The sequence below is a fragment of the Lucilia cuprina genome, chromosome 5 (genome assembly GCF_022045245.1).
Source record: "Lucilia cuprina isolate Lc7/37 chromosome 5, ASM2204524v1, whole genome shotgun sequence".
NCBI classification, from domain to species: Eukaryota; Metazoa; Arthropoda; class Insecta; order Diptera; family Calliphoridae; genus Lucilia; species Lucilia cuprina.
In genome coordinates this window covers 51,559,496-51,581,933 of record NC_060953.1, presented here as the reverse complement: position 1 = coordinate 51,581,933, position 22,438 = coordinate 51,559,496, and the positions used below count along the sequence as shown (strand labels likewise).

Here is a 22,438-nt window from a genome sequence, read left to right as displayed (position 1 = left end):
GACTACAGAGTGGTTGAAAAATTCATATTTCTTGGATCCATAGTGCACTAATAAAGTTAATAATGAAGGTGCTGACGAAGTTTATGCACATGATGGTAATGATGACAACAACAATGGCGAGCAGTTTGGCGATGGTAATGTGATGATGAAGATGCGAAAGATGATGATTATGATAAAACTGAAGATGGTGAAGAAGATGCAACACGTGATGATGTTAAAAGTGTAGCATCAATTTGAGAAGAGTAAGAATATAAGGGAACAACATACTATGCTTCTACACAGTGGTAAAGAAAAATTTATTGGCTTTTTTGTGGAGTTTGTCTTCCTTGCTTTGTTAACTTGTCTACCAGCCTGGCTGAATGGTTGGCCTGGTTGGTAGATTATGTGCCTGCTTTTTTTTTTGCTTTTGTTTGCTGTGGCTGCTGTTAATGCTGTTGTTGTTGATGATATTATTGTTGCTGTTGTTGTTTGCATTGTTGCTGCTGTTTTCGCTGTGGTTGTTGTTGTTATAAATATTTTTCTTGCTGTTTTTTTTTTTCTTCGTTCAACTGAGATGTGATGTGGAGTGCTAGTATATGATGTGTTGTGCTATTGCTGCTGTTGAATGACTAAATGTGACCATGTTTCCCGATGCGAGGCGATAGTTTATCGCCAATTTTCATGCCGTGCAGAGGTGAACGCGGAACAAAGACGACGACGAGAATAACGATAACGACAAACAAACGTGCAAAACAATATAATCCGTGGTAGACACATACATACATATAAACATAAATGTTAAAATGTATATGTTCTAATACTTACACATATACACAAGATACATTTACATTTTAGCAATATTTTTACGTTCTAGATACGAACGAACTACACGATTTTATTCACACGAGATACAAATAGATAAAAATAAAAGAGGAAGAATAACAAAATACAATAACAAAAACAACACAAAAATCAAAATAAAAATTTATGATAAAAACGTTCGTGAAAAACGGTTGCGTAGACGGCATAAAAATATCCTGGCATTTGAAAGAAACAAAATAAAAATACCGTCGGGTGTATGAAAAAGAAAAATTGTAGAAAATATTTGCAAAAATCAAAATAAAATAAACCTTTTAATAAAAAGGATATCAGAAAGAAGTGTTTTATTATAACAAAAAAAAAATAAAATGTATTTTTTTAATCGTTAGCAATAAATTATTTTCAAACATCAAAATGTCCTAAAAAGAGCATAAAGCCCTTATTTTTAAAGTTTTTAAGAAAAGTGTTACTTTAAGTGAAATCAATAAATCAAAAAGAAAATACTTGAAAAATATTTTATTAAAGCAATGGATCACCACGGTAGTGGTTTTGTTGCCTCACCATGGGCTGCAGTTTTAGGTCATCATGCTATGGCTGCCACAGCGGGTGCGGATGCAGGATTTGCTGCTGCTGCAGCGGCAGCGCATGTGCAAAATGTTGCTGTTGCTGCTCAACATCATCACCATCATTCGCATCATCAAATAGCGGCTGCTGCTCATCACACACACCATCATGCCCACACACATCCGCATTCAACACACCATCATCATCATCACCACCCGCACTCGCATCATTTGAATCCTTCGGGTATGCCAATGGATTTACATGTTCCACAAGGATTTCCCTATTACAGGTAAACACAGTCAGGCAAAGCTGTACATTACATTTATTTATGTCTGTATGTACTTCACCTTTGAAAAATATATGTTTTGAGTTCGGTGTCAAATACAAAGTCACGCCTAAATTATGTTGCAAGTATTTGTCTATATCTACTATAGTAGGTACTTGTAAATACTGCTACGTTACTTGTTTAAGTATGAGACCATTAAATATCTCATCATATTAATATTATCTTTTTTTTGATGTTGGTTGATGTTCCATAATACAAATTTACGCGCGTATTCCTCCCTAAATGTTGGCAAAAGTTTTTTTTTATCTGCTGTCATGTTTGTCACTTTGTTTGTTTTCGTTTTATGATTTGTTTTCTCATCATTTTCTCCTCCACCAAATTGTATTCTGTTTGGGGCGTTGTCACCTGGGATTGTTTGTGTTTTGTTATAATCATAATTTTTTCAAAATGTCTACTTCTGTAAACTTTTTCAGGCCGTCGGGCTTAATTATTAGTGATTGAAAGGATTTTAAAGGAATTTTAGTTTATTGACACAATGAAAGGAATGAGTTTATAAAGAGCTTTGACTATTAGTTGATTTACATATCAGTTAACAAATCACTTTAAAGTAACTAGATTCTCAAAAATTATAATTTTGAACTTCGGTGTTTTGGTTAAAAAATTTTCATCTACATTAAATTTGTTTCAAATTTTTTTAATATTTTTAAAAGGGAGTTGTTTAGGGTGCTAGGGTCAAATGTTGCCCGATCAATACGAAAATCGACAGTGTCGTTTAAACATCTATAAGACTAAATTTTGTCGATTTTTGTTAACATAATAGAACACTTATCATAATAATTAGCCCAAAAGCCTTATTCGGAAACATTTGTATGGGGGCCATTTTCAATAACGTTTGTCCTTTGGCCAATAGATATGTATGTGCTTATGTAGTGTGTGCATAAGCTTTACATGGACACACAGACGGACAGACAGTCAGATGGGCGGACGGACAGACGGAAATAGCTAAAGCAACTCAGAAAGTGATTCTCAGCTGATTTCAGACATTCTCTGAAAATTTCCTTAAAAACCAACTTTGCCAAACAATTGCTAAAGTATTAGTAGAGCTGGGAAAATAATATAATTTTAAAGTTTTTTTCAAATTTAACTTTTTATACTTTACACCACTTTAGTGGGGAGGGTATATTGGGTTTGTTCCGATGTTTATAATATACAATAATATTGGTCCTATATCCAACTTAAAGTATGCCAATCGGCTCATAATCATTTTCTGAGTCGATTTATCTATGTTCGTCTGTCCGTCCGTCGATGTAAATCTTGTAATCAAACTGCAGGTCGCAATTTTGAAGATAATTTAATGAAATTTGGTACATGATATGCTATTGTCCCAGGGACGAATCCTATTAGTTAAGATCGGTCAATTACTTCACCTTCATTCACATACAACTGAGCCACCGAATATGGTTTGTGAACCTTGTTATCAAACTACATTCAATGAAATTTGCCACATGATCTTCTATGGTGTCGTAGACGAAGCCTATTGAAAATTAATAACATCGGTCCATTATTTCACCTAGCCCACATACAAATGAACCGACCGAATAGGGCTTTTAAGTTCATAATTATATTTAATATACTCGTATCTCTACAAAAAGCTGCAAAACCCCCATGAACTCTATAATTATAGGGCCTCATTTGACCATAGCCCCTATAATAAGTCCCCTTCAAAATTTGACTAAAAATATACACAGTTCTATTCAACAATGAATATCTTAAGTATATCTGAGGCAAGGAACAATTCAACTTAAATGTTTTATTATGAAAACTAAATCAAATTTTATTTTATGTAACAGTTATAGGGTATTATATGGTCAGCCTTGCCCGACTATAATTTAACATAGTATGGTGAAGAATATATAAAAGATGGCACAGAGCTTCCTCTTGAGGTCTTAATTTAAGAGCTATATGACACCAAAAGTCAAATTTACAGTTTATCAAATTAATCTTTCATTTTAACACACTATGATGAAGAGTATAAGTTGTCGCAGGGCTTTCTCTTATGGTCTTTATTTAAGAGTTATATGACACCAAAGGTCAAAGGTTACATAAATCATAACTCACTTATTACAGCAACTTTAGATGCAACAACTTTTTTGTTCACAATTATATATCCACAATTTCAGTTAGTTTCTCAGTTCGTAATTAAAAATTTACAAGAACTAGTAGTTGAGACCATTGACCTCTAATATCGTCCTTAGCGCAGACGATATTTAAGGTGACTTTTAACACTATGCTATGTGCGAATCAATAATCTCGCAGCAATAAAATAATTTCTTAGTTTTTGATTCGGTCCATTTGATATATTCAAAATGGATTCATTATAAAATATGAGATGAAACATTTTAAAAGGAGTAACAAAACCACGATATTGCTTTCCCTACAAGGTCTAACAGTCATTTTTTTCTAAATAAAATGTTTAATGGGGAGATAAAGTAAAAAATATATTTTTTTATTTGTTTTAAATTTTAAAAATATTATAATTATTTATGTATTCGTAATACGGTTACACAAACATACTATGTAAAAAAAAAAAATTATTAAAAACATATAATAGTTATTATAATTACAATTTAACAGTATTTTAGTTATTTTAGAGCAGGCGCAAAATTTAACTTTTTAAAACAGGATATTTCAAAAAAGGATATGAAGGATATTAAAACAAATTAGCGAACTAAGTAATTATAGATAGCTAATGAAAGTTGACACAGGGCATTTGTCTTTGGGTCTTAATTTACCTGTTATCACAACTATACTATGTTCACTGTCATAATAATGTTATTAAATGTTATTATGTTATTAAAACATATAATTGTGTTATTAAAACATATAATTGTTATTTAAATCCGATTTTAACAATATTTTAGTTTCTGTAAACATTTCAATGGCAATTATAATTTTGAGTATGAATATAATTATTTATAATTATATTTTAAATAAACTATATACTAAACTAAATAATAACAATAAGAACATTACAGTAAAAACATATTATGTTATTTATAACAATATTGTTTTTGTGTTTGTAAAGCAAATTGGAATTTGCAAATTTTGTCAATTATTGTTCCAGAAACTGTAGTATTACTGATTTAGTTGAAATTTATTTTGATCTTAAACGAATTTATTTTATTTTTATTTTATCATATTGGATCATAATATGATGAAATATTCCAAATAAACATAATATGTTATTTTAAAATTTATTTTTATAACCATGACATGGTTATATTGTAATCATAATTTTGACCATAATATGTTGCTCTTTAAACATGGATATCTGTGTATATGTATAAGAATATGTTTATTTAAATACATTTTAAATCTCAGGAGTTATTTTTTGACACCGATAATAATTTTATTACAATTGATGGCCTTTTTACGTCACGTAAAGCTAATGGCACTCGCAAGTGTCTTGGACTAGATGCTATACTGACACTGGTCTTGAAGCAGTGCTCTTCGACACTAGCTCGTCCATTACCTAATCTTTTCAGCATTCTATACCATGTCGGCAAATATCCTGCATGTTAGAAGATTGTAATGTATTCACCATTTTCGCGAAAGTAAAGTGGTGACTATAGACATTTGCAAGGCGTTTGGTAGAGTGTGCATGATGCTCTTGTATCAACACTAATTCCATTTGTTGTTGGTAATAACTTCTCTCGATTTATTTCGAACTTTCTCACAGATAGTACTATACGAGTTGTTATGTTTCGGTACCGTCACTTACACCACTTGTATTCGACAGAAAATGGAATACAACTCTCTATTTTAGAGCTACTTGACCGCGTACAGGAGAGGGCGAGGTATTTATTGGTGACAGTAGGGTATTAAACTTTATTGATTCGCTGGAGCACCGTCGTAAAGTGGCTTTTATTTCAATGTTCTATCGATACTACTATGGAATGTGTTTCTCTGAAATGTGGCAACTTGTTTCTAATACCCACGTCTTTTTTCCCAAACTCATTTGTGGAAGACTACAAGGAAAATTTATTCTTTAAACTTCGAATAAGTAGGTGTCCCCCTGAGTGCTGATCTAATAAAAAACATGCACCAGTGACAAAAAAGAGATTTTGTGCAAGAGGAGGTAAGGATTGATATGGGCTTATCCCTATATATCTTGGTGGAGGAATTTACGTTTACTTTAAAGTTATTTATGTAGAATTTTATCGTGATATTATTGTTTATAAGTGAATTTTTGATAAGTCATTTTCTGAAGGGGAGTTTGTACGAAGGCTAAGGTCAAACGAAGCCCGATCATTACAAGAATCGGTAGTGTCATTTAAACTACTATGAAACAAAGTTATGCCGATTTTTGTTGACATACTACAACATTTAACATAATTATGAGCCCAGAGACCTTTTTGAAGGGGAGGTTAGGGTCAAACGAAGCCCGTTTATTACAAAAATCGGTAGTGTCATTTAAACTTCTATAAAACTATTTTTCCGATTTTTGTGGACAAACTGGAACATTAAACACAATTATGAGCCCAAACCACCTTTTACGGGGTTACGGTTGTATGGGGGCCAGGCAAAATAATGGGCCGATTTCAGCTTTTTTCAATAGCGCTTGTCCTGTAGCGTGTGCACAAGCTTTACATGGACACACAGACAGATGGACATAGCTAAATCAACACAGTGGTTCTGAGCCAATTTGTATACTTAAAGGTGGGTCTAAGACCAATATTTTTGGTTGTTACTAAAATCAGCACAAAAGGATAATACCTTACCACTAAAGTAGTGTTGGGTATAAAAAAAAAAACTATTTTGAAATTTGAAAGTGCCAATGAGCCGATTGATATAATTTAAGGTGGGTCTGGGAACATTAGCACAAACGCATAATAAACCCCCCTCCCCCACTATAGTGGTGTAGGGTATAAAAAAACTATTTTAAAATTCAATTTTGAGAATTAAAGCAATTTAAATTAACAAGAAATTCTGATAGCCAAAAAAAGCTCTCAAGTTAAATTACCAAATCGGCAAACGAAAAAAGCATTTCGTATTAATTTATGTGTATCATGAGACCACTCAACTAATTTACCGCCATTTTTATCTAAGGAATAATATTAGACTTATATTAACACTTTAACAAATTAATTTATTTTCCATTTTTCACCGATAAATGTATAATTAATAAAACAACAACAACAAAAAAGATAAAAATAATCTAAAAAGAAGCAAAAAAAACTGAGCATTATAAACGATCGATCGTTCGTTTGATTTAACTGTTATTGGGTTATTTGTTTCCAACATCTTGAGCTTATAAACTGTAAATTGTAATTTTTTGTTGTTGTTGTTTTTTCTTTTTACAAAAAAAAGAAAATCATGATTAAATTGAAAACATTAAATTATAAATAAAAAAAGAAATATATATTATGAAAATAAACTCTTTGAGTTGGTTGCGAAATTAGCTAAAGTAACAGGCAACTAACTGGACAGACAACAGCAACAGAAACATTAATATTTAATAATAATAGCAACAACAACTGCTGCAAAAACAGCAACAACAACAACAGTAATAAAAATAAACTTTAACACAATATTGGCTCAATTTAATAGTTTTGTTGTTGTTTTTATTATTTTTAATATGATTAAATGTAAAATTTCAGAAACAGAGCGATAAAGAGAGAGAGAGAGAAAATCTTAAGTTCATTAAGATTGTTGTTTTACAAAAAAAAATAATCTTCTTTGTTTTCCAAATCTCATTGTTGTTGTATCTTTTCACTTGTTGTTTTGACCAAATCGGAAAGACCACTGACAAAAGTTTAAGAATTAAAGATGGAAATTTTGTTCCTTTCGTTGGTTGTACCAACAGAAAATCGTATACAGACTCTAAGACTGCAATTGTGATTGTTCGACTGTCGACTGATTGCACAACACATTTCGTTTATACACGTTGTTGAGGTAATAACTCAGGTGATTATAGTAATTATGCGTTCTGACGCGATGCAACTACGGATAACGCTATTTCGATATAATTGAAAAATTCTGATAGACACTGATTGTAAAAGCAAAATAATGATTACGACAATGATGATGAAGCTGATGATGCTGAATGAGTACGAGTACCACGATGGCAATGATGAAAAAGATGACGGTGATGGTAATTTCGAACATGGCGGTGATGTAAAGAAGTCTTTAACATGTAAGAGAATGTCTATAGCCATGTCAGGTTGTGGTAGATGTTGGGCTTTAAAAACTTTGTAAATCGTAAAGTATGAATTTAAGGATGGCTGCTTTGGCAATGAACATATAAATAAAAGATGGTGTTTTTTAAGGCAGCTCCTGCTGCTGTTCAATCTCATCCACATCATAAGTAATAAAATCTTTCCTTTTTAAAGTTACAGTGTAACGACTCGGTTTAAAAAGTAATTGTGCAATATTGGTAATAAATAAACAAAAATATTGGTTTTATTGGAAAAAGTGCTATGCAAAGAAATTGCAGTAAAGGAATTAATTCATAGCAGAAAATTCAAAATAAAATCGAAATTTTCAAGAAAATTCTGAATCTCCTTTTGAGACGATTTTCGCTACCTATGTGCTTGGATATTTAAACTAGCTTTATGAATGTAGATAGGATGGACAGACAATATTTTAGAAAACTTTTAGGTAGATACTTAAACCTTTCTTGTTAATTCGTATTTAGTCCATTTCTTTCTTGACATGGATGGTATGGATCCAAAATCATAAAAGAACTTCAAAACTTAATGGAAATTCAGATCAAATGACGAAAGTAGTTTATGCAGCAACCAAGGTTCTTAGATATAGTACATAGTACGTATGTATGGACTGTAACGTTGGCGAACTTGAGGATATCGTCCGATATTAGATGACGTCAGCAGCTTTTACCTCTATCTTCACAATGAAAGAACTCATAAGTTCTGAAACTTATTGCAAAACATCTTTGGTCTCACATATTTGGGAGTTCTAATTGCCCGAAAGAAGGTATCAAATGAGCTTCAATGTAACTGAAGCTAATCGGAGAATCTAATTGCCCGAAAGAAGGTATCAAATGAGCTTCAATGTAACTGAAGCTAATCGGAGAATCTAATTGCTCGAATGGAGGTATCTAATTAGCTTCAATGTAACTGAAGCTAATCGAAGAATCATGGCAGTTCACGTTGCTTTTGATTGATGAAGGTTAATTTCCTTAATCTTCCAGAAGCATACCAGAATGTCACCATCAACTTGACAACAATTAAGAAACTTATAAGGTTCGAAAACCTATTGGATAACAACATGATTTACACAGAGGGAAAAAGATATATACACAACTGGTTTCAAATCGACATCAAATTGTTTAATAATATCCGTTGTTAAGTATATACATCCGTACGAATACACTATGTAATTCTGACAACGCAACGTTGTCAACATTGCAAAAATTCGTTGTCGCAATCTAACTTTTATACACATCCATTGTCTAAAAGTTAACAAATGTCGTAAGCTTACAATACATTGTCAATAGTGACCTTACGTATAAACATGACAACGGATGTTATTGAAAAAATTGGTGTCAATTTGGTACGAGACGTGTATATTTATTTTTCCCCCTTTGTAGTCCAATCAAAAATGGTTTCGTTTTCTCAAAACTCTTTGCCGACATATTCGTAACTGCAAAGCAAATGGCACAAAAAAGTGCCACCATACCTAAAGCTAATCGGTGAACTATGACAGTTGTCGTTGCTATTGAATGATCAAGTAATTTCCCTAATATTCACAAAAATTCACCGCTTCACCTCCGGTTCTTCTTTCAACATCAAAAGACTTAAAACTCATTAGTTCAGAAATCAATTGGATAACATCGTTGATAAGTGAAAAAGGCATCAATGAATCAGTTACCTTGACCACGTTCTAGTGATGTATTGGTAGTTGTGTATAAATGAATCTTGGCGGTTGCGTTGAATGGTCACCTCTGCCAAGCTCAATGTGGACTATATACTAACACTGATCTTTCCATTAAAGTGGATTATCGTCCTATGTGTTGATCTCTCATCACCTTTTTATAGGAACTTTATTGAATACAAGCAGGCAAGTTTTGCCTACGTTTGCACATCTGCAGAAGCTAAATATTTAATGTGGACTTAATACCAGCTCCCTAGTCCTAATCTTTTCATTGATATGTATGTTCTATGATCTGGACGATTATAGTATTATCATTGTCACCGACTTGATGACGTGAATAGAAGCTTATTATTGAACTTTTAGTCCAGAAAAGTGTCTTTCTCGAATCGCTATCGTTTACGCACTATAATGTATAATATCCTAGGTTTACCATCTGCAGTTGATCACCCTCAATAATGATTTCTGTACATTAAAGAAAATATTTGATCGGTTTCGTATAAAGTCGATTTATCAACTTGTATTGGTTTAAGGCAGAGTTAGTTCTCTGTCTAGTTATGTTTGTTTTTTACACATGTGTGAGTACTTGTACGAGTAAAATATTAAGTAAAAGAGAGCTTATTTAAAAGCTCATTGCGTTTCGCTGGTTTAAGCTTTTACATACAGAATTAGAGGATGATGGAGAGCTTCAGAAGGCATTTATTCTTCCTTCGCATTCTCTCTTTGAAAAACATGTCATATTTTGGAAACTAGTTTGGTGGAAGTACTTGGAGTTTCAATAATATCAAATCCCGCAAGGACTTTAAGTACCTTTGAGATAACTGATGTCGAAGAACTACATCAAAATACATTCCATGAATTTTATCAACAATTTCCGAGCTCTATCAACGATTTCTGAGACCAAGAAAGATGCTTAGGAAGGACTTTGCTATTCTTTCATAATACGAGAAAATAGCAATGTATGTGAACTACTGCTGCCAGGATCTTGAGAGTCTTGGTGGAAGTTGGATTCAAAGAAATAATTTCTAAAAAATTTGGTTTTCGAAAATTCTAATGATTTTATCGGAGATTTTTGCCGTGTAGTTTTTATATCGCATTGAACGCTGTATATTTATCAAAACAGTTCGATTCGTTTCTATGAAAATCATTTTCTTCGATCAAAATATTTAAGTTTGTCTGTTGCCATTTGGCTTTGATTAGTAATATTCGTTGTAACAGTTTTCTATTATTTTCTCACTAGAGATAAACCTTTCCTGTGCTACAACTGCCACAAAGCTTCGTTCGCCGATTAGAAATGTTATCGGTTCGGATCGAAGATCCCATTGTCAGGGAAACCGATAGAAATTAAAAGTACTTTTCAAACTGTTCTCATACTATACAGATTCTGTTTAGAAGAGGTCAATTTACTCTAGTTTTGAATAGGCCACTAAGCTGACAAATCGTTGGCCGAATATATATGGATTCTGTTTAGAAGATAAATTAACCCGAGTTTTTAACAGGTTTTAGAGGAGGTATTGGTATAAAAATCCGTCAATTTCGGGTTTATGTTCAAATTAAGAAAATGCCCCAATTTTTATGATTTTCCTAAATACTCAAAAACTCAGAGCTTTATGCAGTTTTTCGGCATTATTTAAGCCAGCAATCTTTTATAGATCTGCATTTTCCTTTTAAAATATTCTAAGTTAAAAATTTATGGGAAATTACGGGAAATTATGGGAAAAGTTCAATAAATAAAAAGCAACACACAAAAAGCCCCAAAAAGATTTGCGTTGAAAATATTAGTAACAAATCAAAAAACACAAAATAATATTTTATTGACCAAGAAGCAAGACTCTGTAAGTTATAATTTATTTATAGTTTATGGTGTTAAAGCTGTTCAACACCACATCATAATTTTTTTTTCATATCAAACTAACAATTCATCCAATCAAGACACTTAAGCAAGTGTATAATAATCATTTCTAGCTATAGCTAGATGCAACTTGTACATCTAAGGGAACGAGCAAACATAGCAGCAGCTATGCTCTCCAAACCAACATCAAGCCACATCAATGGAAAATTTATGAATTATATTATTCGCGCCATAATTCTATTGTGGGAATATTTATGTTTTAAACTAAACAGACATTTTTTGTTCGAAGCAGCTATCGAACAAACAACTAACCAACAGAGACGTTGGACGCCCATCATCATCATCCATCATGATTTCAAGGGATTTGTAAAAGGGTTTCTATTTTTTTGTGTGGTAGTTCTTTTATTTCACTTTAACCATAATCTGTGGTACTTGCAGTGGCCGTCGTAAGGCGGCGGCTTAGTTCTTTCGCTGATGTTGATTTCACTTTAAGATATTTTTGCAAATAACCACAAATTATAAATTGTAAGTCGTCTTAGAAGCATGAATACTTGCTTTACATTCTGAAAATTATTATTAATTTTATTACAAGAGTTTTTTTTTCTATTTTTGTTTTAAATTAATTGAGTTTCTATTTTAATTTCAAAATTTTGTAGAATATTTCTAATTATATATTATATATATTGTCTATTTGTTATGATAAGAGAATAGTTAACAATTAAGAAGTTATAGTCGGGCGACCATATAATACCCTACACCTGGTACACGAAATTAAATGTGATTTAGTTTTCATAAATTTTGATTGGGGCTTTTTATAGGGGCTAGGGTCAAATGAGGCCCTATAATTATAATGTTCATGAGGGTCATCAAGGCTAGTATAGAACTTGGTTTTGCAGCTTTTTGTCGAGATACGAATATCTCTATATATATATAAAAATGAATGTGTGTTTATTTGTTTGTGGGTTTGTTAGTTTGAAGTCTATAGGCGGCTAAACGGCTGGACCGATTTTCTTGAAATTTTAACAGTACCTTCCTGTATATAGGCTACTTTTTATTTTAACATTTCAAGTAGGCGAGTTGTAACAATTTGTTCTCAAATTTTGCACGGACAAATTTGACATCCATAAGAATATTTTTGGATATAATGGGCGGAATGATTATAGTGGGCGTGGCACCTTCCATATTAATAAAATATTAAATCAGTATATCTCGGAAAATGTAACAGTTACAGTCCTCAAATTTGGTCGGAGCCATGATTAGTTAGAATAAAAAGTGGGCGGACTAGCAGAAGGGGCGTGGCAAATTCCTTTATCTTGAAAACTATTAGAGTTAAAATCTTCAAATTTTGCACGAAGAACTTTAGCATCCATGTAAATATTTTTGGTAATAAATTGGCGGACTACCAATGGGGGAAGCGGCACCTACCATATGATCATAAATACAACAAAATATTTTATATAAGAAGCTAATTGAACTAGATTCCTAAAATTTTGAGATTTTTTTAAGATTTTCATATTCATCTGAACATTTTGGCCGAAAAAAATCGGACTTTCATCAGGGAGTGGCTTAGAACCCCCAAATGAATTACACAGAAAAATGTGTATATCTGAGATAATGTAGAAGCTAGAATCTTCAAATTTTACATGAAAAACTTTGACATTCATATGAACATTTAGAGAAAAATTGGCGGACTTTTTACGATTGGCCCCTTATATATGAAGATAATTCGGAAAAATTGACTAGTGGCATCTCCCATGTGTAAGTGGGTTTTTTTGCTTTTAGGGTAGCCAAGCTGGGTATAGCTAGTACAACATAATTATGAACTTAAAAGCCTTGTTTGGCGGTTTCAGTTGTATGGGGCCTAGGTGAAATAATGGACCGATTTTTAATAGGCTTCGTGTATGGTACTATAGAAGATCATGTGCCAAATTTCATTGAATTATCTTCAAAATTGCGACCTGTAGTTTGATTACAAGGTTTACAAGCCCTATTCAGGGGTACAGTTGTATGAGGGCTAGGTGAAATAATGGACCGATGTTAACCATTTGCAATAGGCTTCGTCTACGGTACTATAGAAATTCATGTGCCCAATTTCATTGAATTATCTCCAAAATTGCGACCTGTAGTTTAATTACAAGGTTTACAAGCCCTAATCGGAGGTACAGATGTATGGGGGCTAGGTGAAATAATAGACCGGTCTTAACCATTTTCAAAAGCCTTCGTCCCTGGGACAATAGAATAATAAATTGCGACCTGTAGTTTGATTACAAAGTTTACATGGACGGACAGACGGACGGACTTAGCTAAATCGACTCAGAAGAAGATTCTTAGCTGATTGGTATATTTTAAGGTTGGTATATGACCAATATTATTGTGCGTTACAAACATCAGTACAAACCCACCCCACTAAAGTGGTGTAGGGTATAAAAAGACATAGTTAAATAAGTAACCCAGCAAACATTTATCAAAAACAATCTGTGCATTTACGAAATTGTTGGTAAAAACAAACATTTTCTTTTTAAAATTTAGAAAATTTCATCTCAAATGTTTGTTGGGTTAATTACATAAAAATTCACTTTTTTATAAACATTTTCGTACTCGTAATAAGTTTAATGTAACGCGTTTTTAGTCACTCTCGCATTCAAAACGTGACTGTAGTATAATTTCAAATTGTTGCTGTCTGTCGCTACTTCTATAGTTGTTATTTATTTTCTAATTGAGTTATTAAATAATAATTAATTATAGAAAAAATTGCCATAAACTTAGTAGTTGTTGCTGTTGTTTTCATCATTCTAAACATTAATTTACTATTTATTTTGTATATGATTTTAATTGAAAAGCTCTTTAGAATGTTTGTACGTGCGCCAGGTACAAGTCGGTGATTATCGAATTAGCAAAAAGTTATTAAAATTTTAGAAATCTTGTTATTTACTTAGAATAGAGTCTATTACAGACAGTAGGAAATTAATTGACTATCAATTGTTAGAGGTGGATTTAGTATAAAGTCATTATAGATATTTTATTTTTAAGGGTGAATATATGGTCCGATCCTTCTCATATTTTTGTAATTACGGGCACAATTATAGAATTTAGTAAAGATAATTTTTTAGATATTAAGGTGATAATCTATAAATGAACGTTAAATTCATTTTCTAGGTCAATTATGGGCTGATCATTTTAAATATTTACAAACAAGATTAAGGTTCCTATAGGGTTTGCTTGCACCGAATATTACCACTATAGGTACGGTGACCATATTATTTCAGCAAAATACAGAACAGGAGAAAATATGTAATATGCACTATAAAATGGGAAAATATGCACTAAAAATGTGAAAAATATGCACTAATAAATATTTCTTTGTGAAGGTATATGAGCAATTATCAATTTTTTTTTTAGTTTTAGAGTTAAAAAACTCAAAGCATTTTTTCAAAATATTTTGTTTGAATATAAACAGACCCTAACCCGTGTAAAAGTTATAGCGTTTTTCACCTAAATATTAAAAAAAATCTTTATATATGTAATTAAAAAAAAAATTGCACATAGTTCGATGTTTGGTATATAAAATCGCAAAAATAAAAAAATGAAATTTTGCAAAATTTTAAAAAAATTACGTTCAAGTTTTCCAACTTTTGTAGCTGCCGTTCCCCATCTTCTATTCAGGGCACATTAACGACCATTGTTGTCCCAATTTTTTTTATTTTATTAGGGGCGTCAGCGCCCGTTCAAAGAAACTATAAAAAATTCAAAATTGGAAAAATCTTGGTGACAAATTTCAACATCTAAGTTCTAATACGTAAAGTGATATCACACGGATAAGCTTGTAAAGAATTTATCTCTTAAGTGTTTTTAGTTAGCACAATAACAAATATTGTCCAAAGATCTAGAGTTTTACAAGTTTGCAATTTTTAGGCTGAAAGTCTTGTGTATATAATCCTGTAAAAAAATTTATTTGACATTTTATTCTTACCAAAGTTATTAAAAATTTAGTTCAATTTTAAGAGAATTAAAAAACTTTGATAATTTCTCATATTTTAATAGATATTGAAAGACTAAGACTAAGATGTTTATTGACTTCCAAATAATCCAAATTTGTTTTAAATTGATGGTAAATTTTTATACCCTACACCACTTTAGTGAGAGACTCAGAAAAATTTTATTAGTCGTTTTAGCTATGTCCGTCCGTCCATGTAACATATCCATCAAACTACAGCTCGTCCATAATCAAACTACAGGTCGCAATTTTTAAGATAATTCAATGAAATTTGGTAAATGATCTTCTAATGTCCCAGGGACGAAGCCTATTGAAAATGGTTACGATCAGTCATTATTTCACCTGGCCCCCATACAGCTGAACCTCCAATTGGGCTTGTAAAACTTGTAATCAAACAGGTCGCAGTTTTGGAGATAATTTAATGAAATTTGGCACATGATCTTCTATTGTACCGTAGACGAAGCCTATTGAAAATGGTTAATATAGGTTCATTATTTCACCAAGTCCCCATATAACTGAACCCCAGAATAGGGCTTGGAAACCTTTTAATCAAACTACAGTTCGCAATTTTGGAGATAATTCAATGAAATTTGCCACACGATCTTTAATGGTACTGTAGACAAAGCTTATTGAAAATAGTTAACATCTTTCCATTATTTCACCTGGGCCCCATGCAACTGAACCCGCCAAATAGGGTTTTTTAAGTTCATAATTATGTTTAATATACTCGTAGGTCGTATCTCTTGTATTGAACTGAAATTTTTTTAATTAAACTCATTTTATTTTGGACTTGACATGATTTAACAGATGTAGTGAATTTGGAATCAGATAAAAAGATCATCCCTCCCATAACAAACCTGTGCTAAAATCATCACTACTTCAGGTCTTTTTCAGTACTTCCATGTAAATAATTCTACTTCTTTTTCGCTTCTTTGTAAGTTCTTTTTTTTTTGCTGGATACTTAATATGATCGAAATATAAGAATAGATCTAACTTCTGTTACTTTTAAGCAAAATATAATGAGCCGTCAGATATTCTTTAAATAGGGTCAAAACTATTATATTTCAATGTTCAATGATTACAAAGTGTAGGAAGACTTTTATGCAACATTGTATATTCTTTATGAAACCTTATAAAAATATGAAAATGGAAAAATTTCAAAAACACTTCTTGACTTAAAACGAAAGAAGAAAAAAGCGAACAATGCAACTCTACTCATCATCCACCTTTTTTGTTCGGTCACTCAGTCAGTTAGTTTGCAGAAGACCCAAATGGATAAGCAATGGATGAATTCAAAACAAAAAAAAAAGACAATACAAATGTATTAAAACATCATCATAATCATAATTTCTTGCATTTTATATCATTTTCAACTTCAGATATTGTGTTTTTTTTTTAAGAGAAAAAAATGAAAATAATTTTTTTATTATTTTGAGAAATGGCGATTTTTATAAAGAAACCAACTGAACTTCAATACAAAAATAACAAAAAAAAAACTTCACTTTAACCAATCACGTACGTAAATAAATTGTAGAAATTATGGTTTTGACTAAAGCTTTTCTTTGATATTGTATTTTTTTATTGTTTTTTAGTGATTTTTTCCCTAAGTTGCTTAGAGTTTTATTGTAAAATTACAGCTGACTTTAAAAATGCGATAAGGATAATCTTGAATTAAAACTTCACAAAAAAATGGAAATGGGAAAATGAAAGAAAACAAATACTAAGACTGGAATTGGTGGTTTTGAGATTTATCAATATGTGTGTGTTTGTGTTTAAAGTTATAAAATAATGTTTTTAGCAGCAAATGCATATTATTTGGTAAATAGTTTTTAACCCTTTAGGGAATAAATAAAATTTTTAAAAATTATAAAAAATTTACTCACTGTGTGGTTAGCCGTGTGATCTGAAAATAAACAATTAAAAAAAGGAATTAATATTAAAAAATACAAATATTTGTACATATAAAGTTTAAAAGTTCTTTGATCTATTAACCCCGAGGTTAAGGGTTCACATCCCAACAAAATGTCTTTAACTTAAAATATACATATATTTTTACACATAAAGTTTTAACGTTTTCTGGTCCAATAACACCGAGATTTAAGGTTCACATCCCAATGAAGACTGCGATCTAAGACAGACCTTAAGAGCTACAATAAGGGCATAGAGCAAACTTAACCCCGAGGTTAAGGGTTCACATCCCAAAAAAATGTCTTTAACTTAAAATATACATATATTTTTACACATAAAGTTTTAACGTTTTCTGGTCCAATAACCCCGAGATTTAAGGTTCACATCCCAATGAAGACTGCGATCTAAGACAGACCTAAAGAGCTACAATAAGGGCATAGAGCAAACTTTTACATATGTACAGGCCTGTCGCAGAATTCCATTCCAAATAAGGAATTATCTTTCCTAATTTTCTTCTTCAAAAAAAACCTCTTTTCTTGAATTCATTAAAAGACCTGATAAACTCTTACAAATGGGTTAACCTACATCTCCCTAGCCACTGTCACGTTTCGACAATCGAAATAAACTCTCATAGTTGCTCTACATTTTTTTCAAATTTTACTACAATTTTTTATAATATAGTATTTCTACTCTAGACCACAAACTATTAGAATAGCTCATGATCATCAACATTTGCTAACAAACATCAACATTAGCCTCAACTTAAAAAAAAAACTCCTTTTAGTTGCAATCTTGATAACTTTGGTCGGCAACATTTACTTAGCATTTGAACTTGTTACACTTCTTATAAATAATATGTTTTTTTTTTCTTGTTTAAACCAAACATTAACTAATAATCATTTTCATACTCACTCTTGCAAACTCCTATCAAAGTAATTTTGTAATTTAGAAAAAAAAATAAAATAAAATTACTTGAACATTAAATGAATTGTATGGGTCATTTTAAATTAAATGCACAATCTTTGACTACAATTTCTAATCTTACCGGTTTGTGTTTTTCTTTTATTTTTATAAATTGTAGCAATTTAAGTTATGTAAGTTGTATAAGAGAAAAAAATCTTTCAATTAAATTATGTTAATTTTACATGTTCTTTAGATGTAGTGTTGTTTTTTGCGGCCTGTAAAAAGCTTTAGTTCTTTTTTGCTTAATGTTTGTAGTAGAACAAAGTTGCCGCTTTAAATATTTGCTCCACCTACTTTTTCGTTGTTGCTGTAGCATCTGCTTGAATTAGAAATTATGAGAACATCTTTAAAAAGTTGTTAGACCACTTACGCACTTACGTCAAGTGCAATGGATTATGTTTAAAGGTGTGTTTTAATCGGTGTAAACGAATTTTAAATACACTAAACAAAAATTATGACATACTTAAATGACGGCACAACCATAGAGCTGTGGTTGTACTTTAGCTATATCTATTTACATCTTCCTCAATTTCCTTTTTAACTTTTCACAAAATTTTAAGTTCTTTTACTGAAATTTAAACATTCCCTACTATAATACTTAATAACTTATAATTAAGACCTTTACTCTAACCCTAATGAAACTATACTCTAACTATGGTCTAGTCTATAGTCTAGTCTATAGTCTAGTCCATAGTCTAGTCCATAGTCTAGTCTAGAGTCAAGTCCATAGTCTAGTCCATAGTCAAGTCTATAGTCTAGTCCATAGTCTACTCTATAGTCTACTCTATAGTCTACTCTATAGTCTAGTCTAGAGTGTAGTCTATAGTATAGTCTATAGTGTGGTCTATAGTGTAGTCTATAGTCTAGTCTATAGTCTAGTCTAGAGTGTAGTCTATAGTCTAGTCTATAGTCTAGAGTGTAGTCTATAGTCTAGTCTATAGTCTAGTCTATAGTCTAGTCTATAGTCTAGTCTATAGTCTAGTCTATAGTCTAGTCTATAGTCTAGTCTATAGTCTAGTCTATAGTCTAGTCTATAGTCTAGTCTATAGTCCAGTCTATAGTCTAGTCTATAGTCTAGTCTATAGTCTAGTCTATAGTCCAGTCTGTAGTCTAGTCTATAGTCTAGTCTATAGTATAGTGTATAGTTTAGTCTATAGTCTAGTATCTAGTTTGGTCTATAATCTAGTCTATAGTCTACATTTTTACTTGTTTTAAAATAATAATTGTGACAAATGCAACGATCGAAGTTATAGAACTTATCAATCGATAGTAAAAATTATTTAAATTAAGAAAAATTGTCGAATAAATTGTTTTAACATAAATTACAAAATTAAAAAAAAGTAACCGCTCTATTAAAAAAATATATAGACTATTAAAAGAACACTGTTTTTTGAAATCGTATAAAATATAGATGAAACAGGTTTCATGTACGAAAAAAGAATTTGTTTTCCAATAAAAGAAAATGTGAAAAGCTGATTGAAATACAGGGAAGGTAACCCCAATAACAAATTTAATTTATAAGAAATATTCTTACAATTTAAAACTTTTTTATTTAGATTAGTAAAGAAATAAAATTAACTTTTTAAAATTTCCTATATTTGTGTGAGCATACTATCCCTCATTTTATAACATTACTTTATAACCTACAAGTGCATGCACTAGTAATAACTATAGGTTCTTGTTAAAGTTCAATTTTTTAATTCTCGTAACAGTTTGTATAAATATTTTTTCCGTTTAACAAATCGTATTGCGGAAATTATTGAATGTTTGTCTTTATTGTTTACTTAGCATTATCTACTAGAATTTCTATATGCAACGGCAACTTAGTTGCATGCCACATCAAATTCACTCAGTAATACATTGTGTCAAATATTGCTTAAAGGCATTTTAGCATTTTGTTGTTGGTTGTTAGTAAAAAGTCTTCTTTTCGTTTGTAAGTTTTGTTGTTTTCTTTATTTTTTCACAGTGCATGACACATACTTAAAGTGCAAAAGTACAAATTCCTGATTCGCATACATAATGCAGCGTGCAGCAATTATTTCTTCTTCTTCTTGTGTTTTTATTAGTGTCTCTTGTTTTAGTTGATTTTTTTATTATTTATTTTTTATGAAAATGAGAAGAAAAAATCATTAAATACAATTTTAAAATTTATTAAGTGCTGACAATCTGTAGTTGATGTTTTTCTGTATTTCATTCTACTCTTAATTATTTTTATTAACACTTATTTTTTTTTTGTTAGAGCAAAAGTTTATTGATGCATAAAATTTACTAGTAGTCGGTATAATTTTATTAATTGGAAGTCATAAGTTACTACTGTATGTTAATAAGGCGTTAATTGTGGATATTTGATTTAAGCAGAGATTGGTGAAACTGTTACTTTTTGTAATATGTAAATTACTTTACGATTATTAACACACCATTACTGTTTAAAAGAATGCCCTACTCTAGCGGCTAAGAGAAATAAACTTGGTGAGATGTCTGTGTTGAAACTTAGTGACTTTTTGAGAGTTCTTACTGCTACAGGCAGGACTAAATACTATATAATGCAACTTCTGACTTAACTGCTCAAGCGCAGCAAGCTACCTTGTTATCCAACCTTATAAGAATGGCTGACTTACCCGCACATTAGTCTTCCGTTACTATAACCCTGCCCAAACGATACTCTAGCTATATCCCAACGTTACTCTTATTATAATTACTCGAAAGCATCTCCAACTCTACCTCTGCTCTACACTCTTTATACTCTAACTCCACTCTAACTCCACTCTAACTCTACTCTAATTCTACTCTAATTCTACTCTAACTCTACTCTAACTCTACTCTAACTCTACTCTAACTCTACTCTAACTCTACTCTACTCTAACTCTACTCTAACTCTACTCTAATTCTACTCTAACTCTACTCTAATTCTTCTCTAACTCTACTCTAACTCTACTCTAACTCTACTCTAACTCTACTCTAACTCTACTCTAACTCTACTCTAACTCTACTCTAACTCTACTCTAACTCTACTCTAACTCTACACTAACTCTACTCTAAATCTACTCTAACTCTACTCTAACTCTACTCTAACTCTACTCTAACTCTACTCTAACTCTACTCTAACTCTACTCTAACTCTACTCTAAATAGCTCCAGTTTATGGAACGACATAAGTAGAAGTACGGCGAAAGATACATTATTCATCCATGTTCTTGAATTTGTTCTAATTAATCATGGTGTCATAAAATTGTTAAAAAAAACTTGTTAATTACAATTTCAAAATTAAAACTATTATTAAACTTATCAATAACTTGAAACCCCTAGTTTCTTGAAAAAATCATATAGAAAACAATAACAACAATAACAATAAAAAAGGAACTACAAAACATTAATGTTTCGATAAAATAATTGAGATAAAGAAATAAATCGTAACGAATACCCCAACAACATATACAACTCATGAGATGTACAAAAAGAAATATATAAAAATATTTCAGTTAAAACATAAAAAACACTTTGTTGATCATCAAACCGAAACTTATAAATATGTATGAATTTTTAAATTATTGGAATCCCTTTTGATGAACACGAGGATCACACCGCAAACAGAAAAAATCAAAAAACAGGAAAATTGAACACTCTACAAAAATAAAATACAAAAAATATCTAAAGGTCGACAAAGAAGACACAAAGCAATATATTTCTCATCAAAAAGCTTGATACAATCCATCTCCATTGAAGTAACAAACTATCAAAATGGACAGACGAACAAAACAACAACCACTTGATCAATACAGCAAGAACTTAAACAGAAGACTGAAGTTGAGAGCAGCAGCAGAAGAAAGAAAAAGAAATCCATCAATACCAATCAACGATAACAGTCAACAAAAATAACCTCTCAACGTGAAAAAGACAAAAAAAATGTTTGAAAAAATAAAATTTTGAAGCAGGAGTACAATAATGATGCTGATTTTTTCCATCGACCTAAAATATCTTATAAGTTAAAATAAGCAGTTTTTCTGAAATTTAGTTTTTCATGTTACTTTTTTTCCTAATTTAACCTGGGACCTGTTGATAATCATTTTTCTAGATTGTTTAGAGATTTTCTTTCTACAAATTCATTTTTATTTAAAGTAATTGCACTTTGAATGTTATCAACTTAAATTAAAATACCATTTATGTCAAGCCTTGGACATTTA

General features: G+C 31.1%; 1 protein-coding gene across 2 annotated transcripts in view; it reads left to right on the top strand.

The window, feature by feature from the left end:
• Positions 1 to 667: 667 nt before the first annotated feature.
• LOC111677251 (protein trachealess) overlaps positions 668 to 22,438 on the top strand; it is an 88,162-nt gene continuing 66,391 nt past the window's right edge. For both annotated transcript variants that reach the window (XM_046951057.1, XM_046951056.1), the window contains exon 1: positions 668 to 1,651. In XM_046951057.1, coding sequence (XP_046807013.1) covers positions 1,326 to 1,651 — 326 coding nt within the window. In that variant the 5' untranslated portion in view covers positions 668 to 1,325. The remainder of the gene's footprint in view (positions 1,652 to 22,438) is intronic.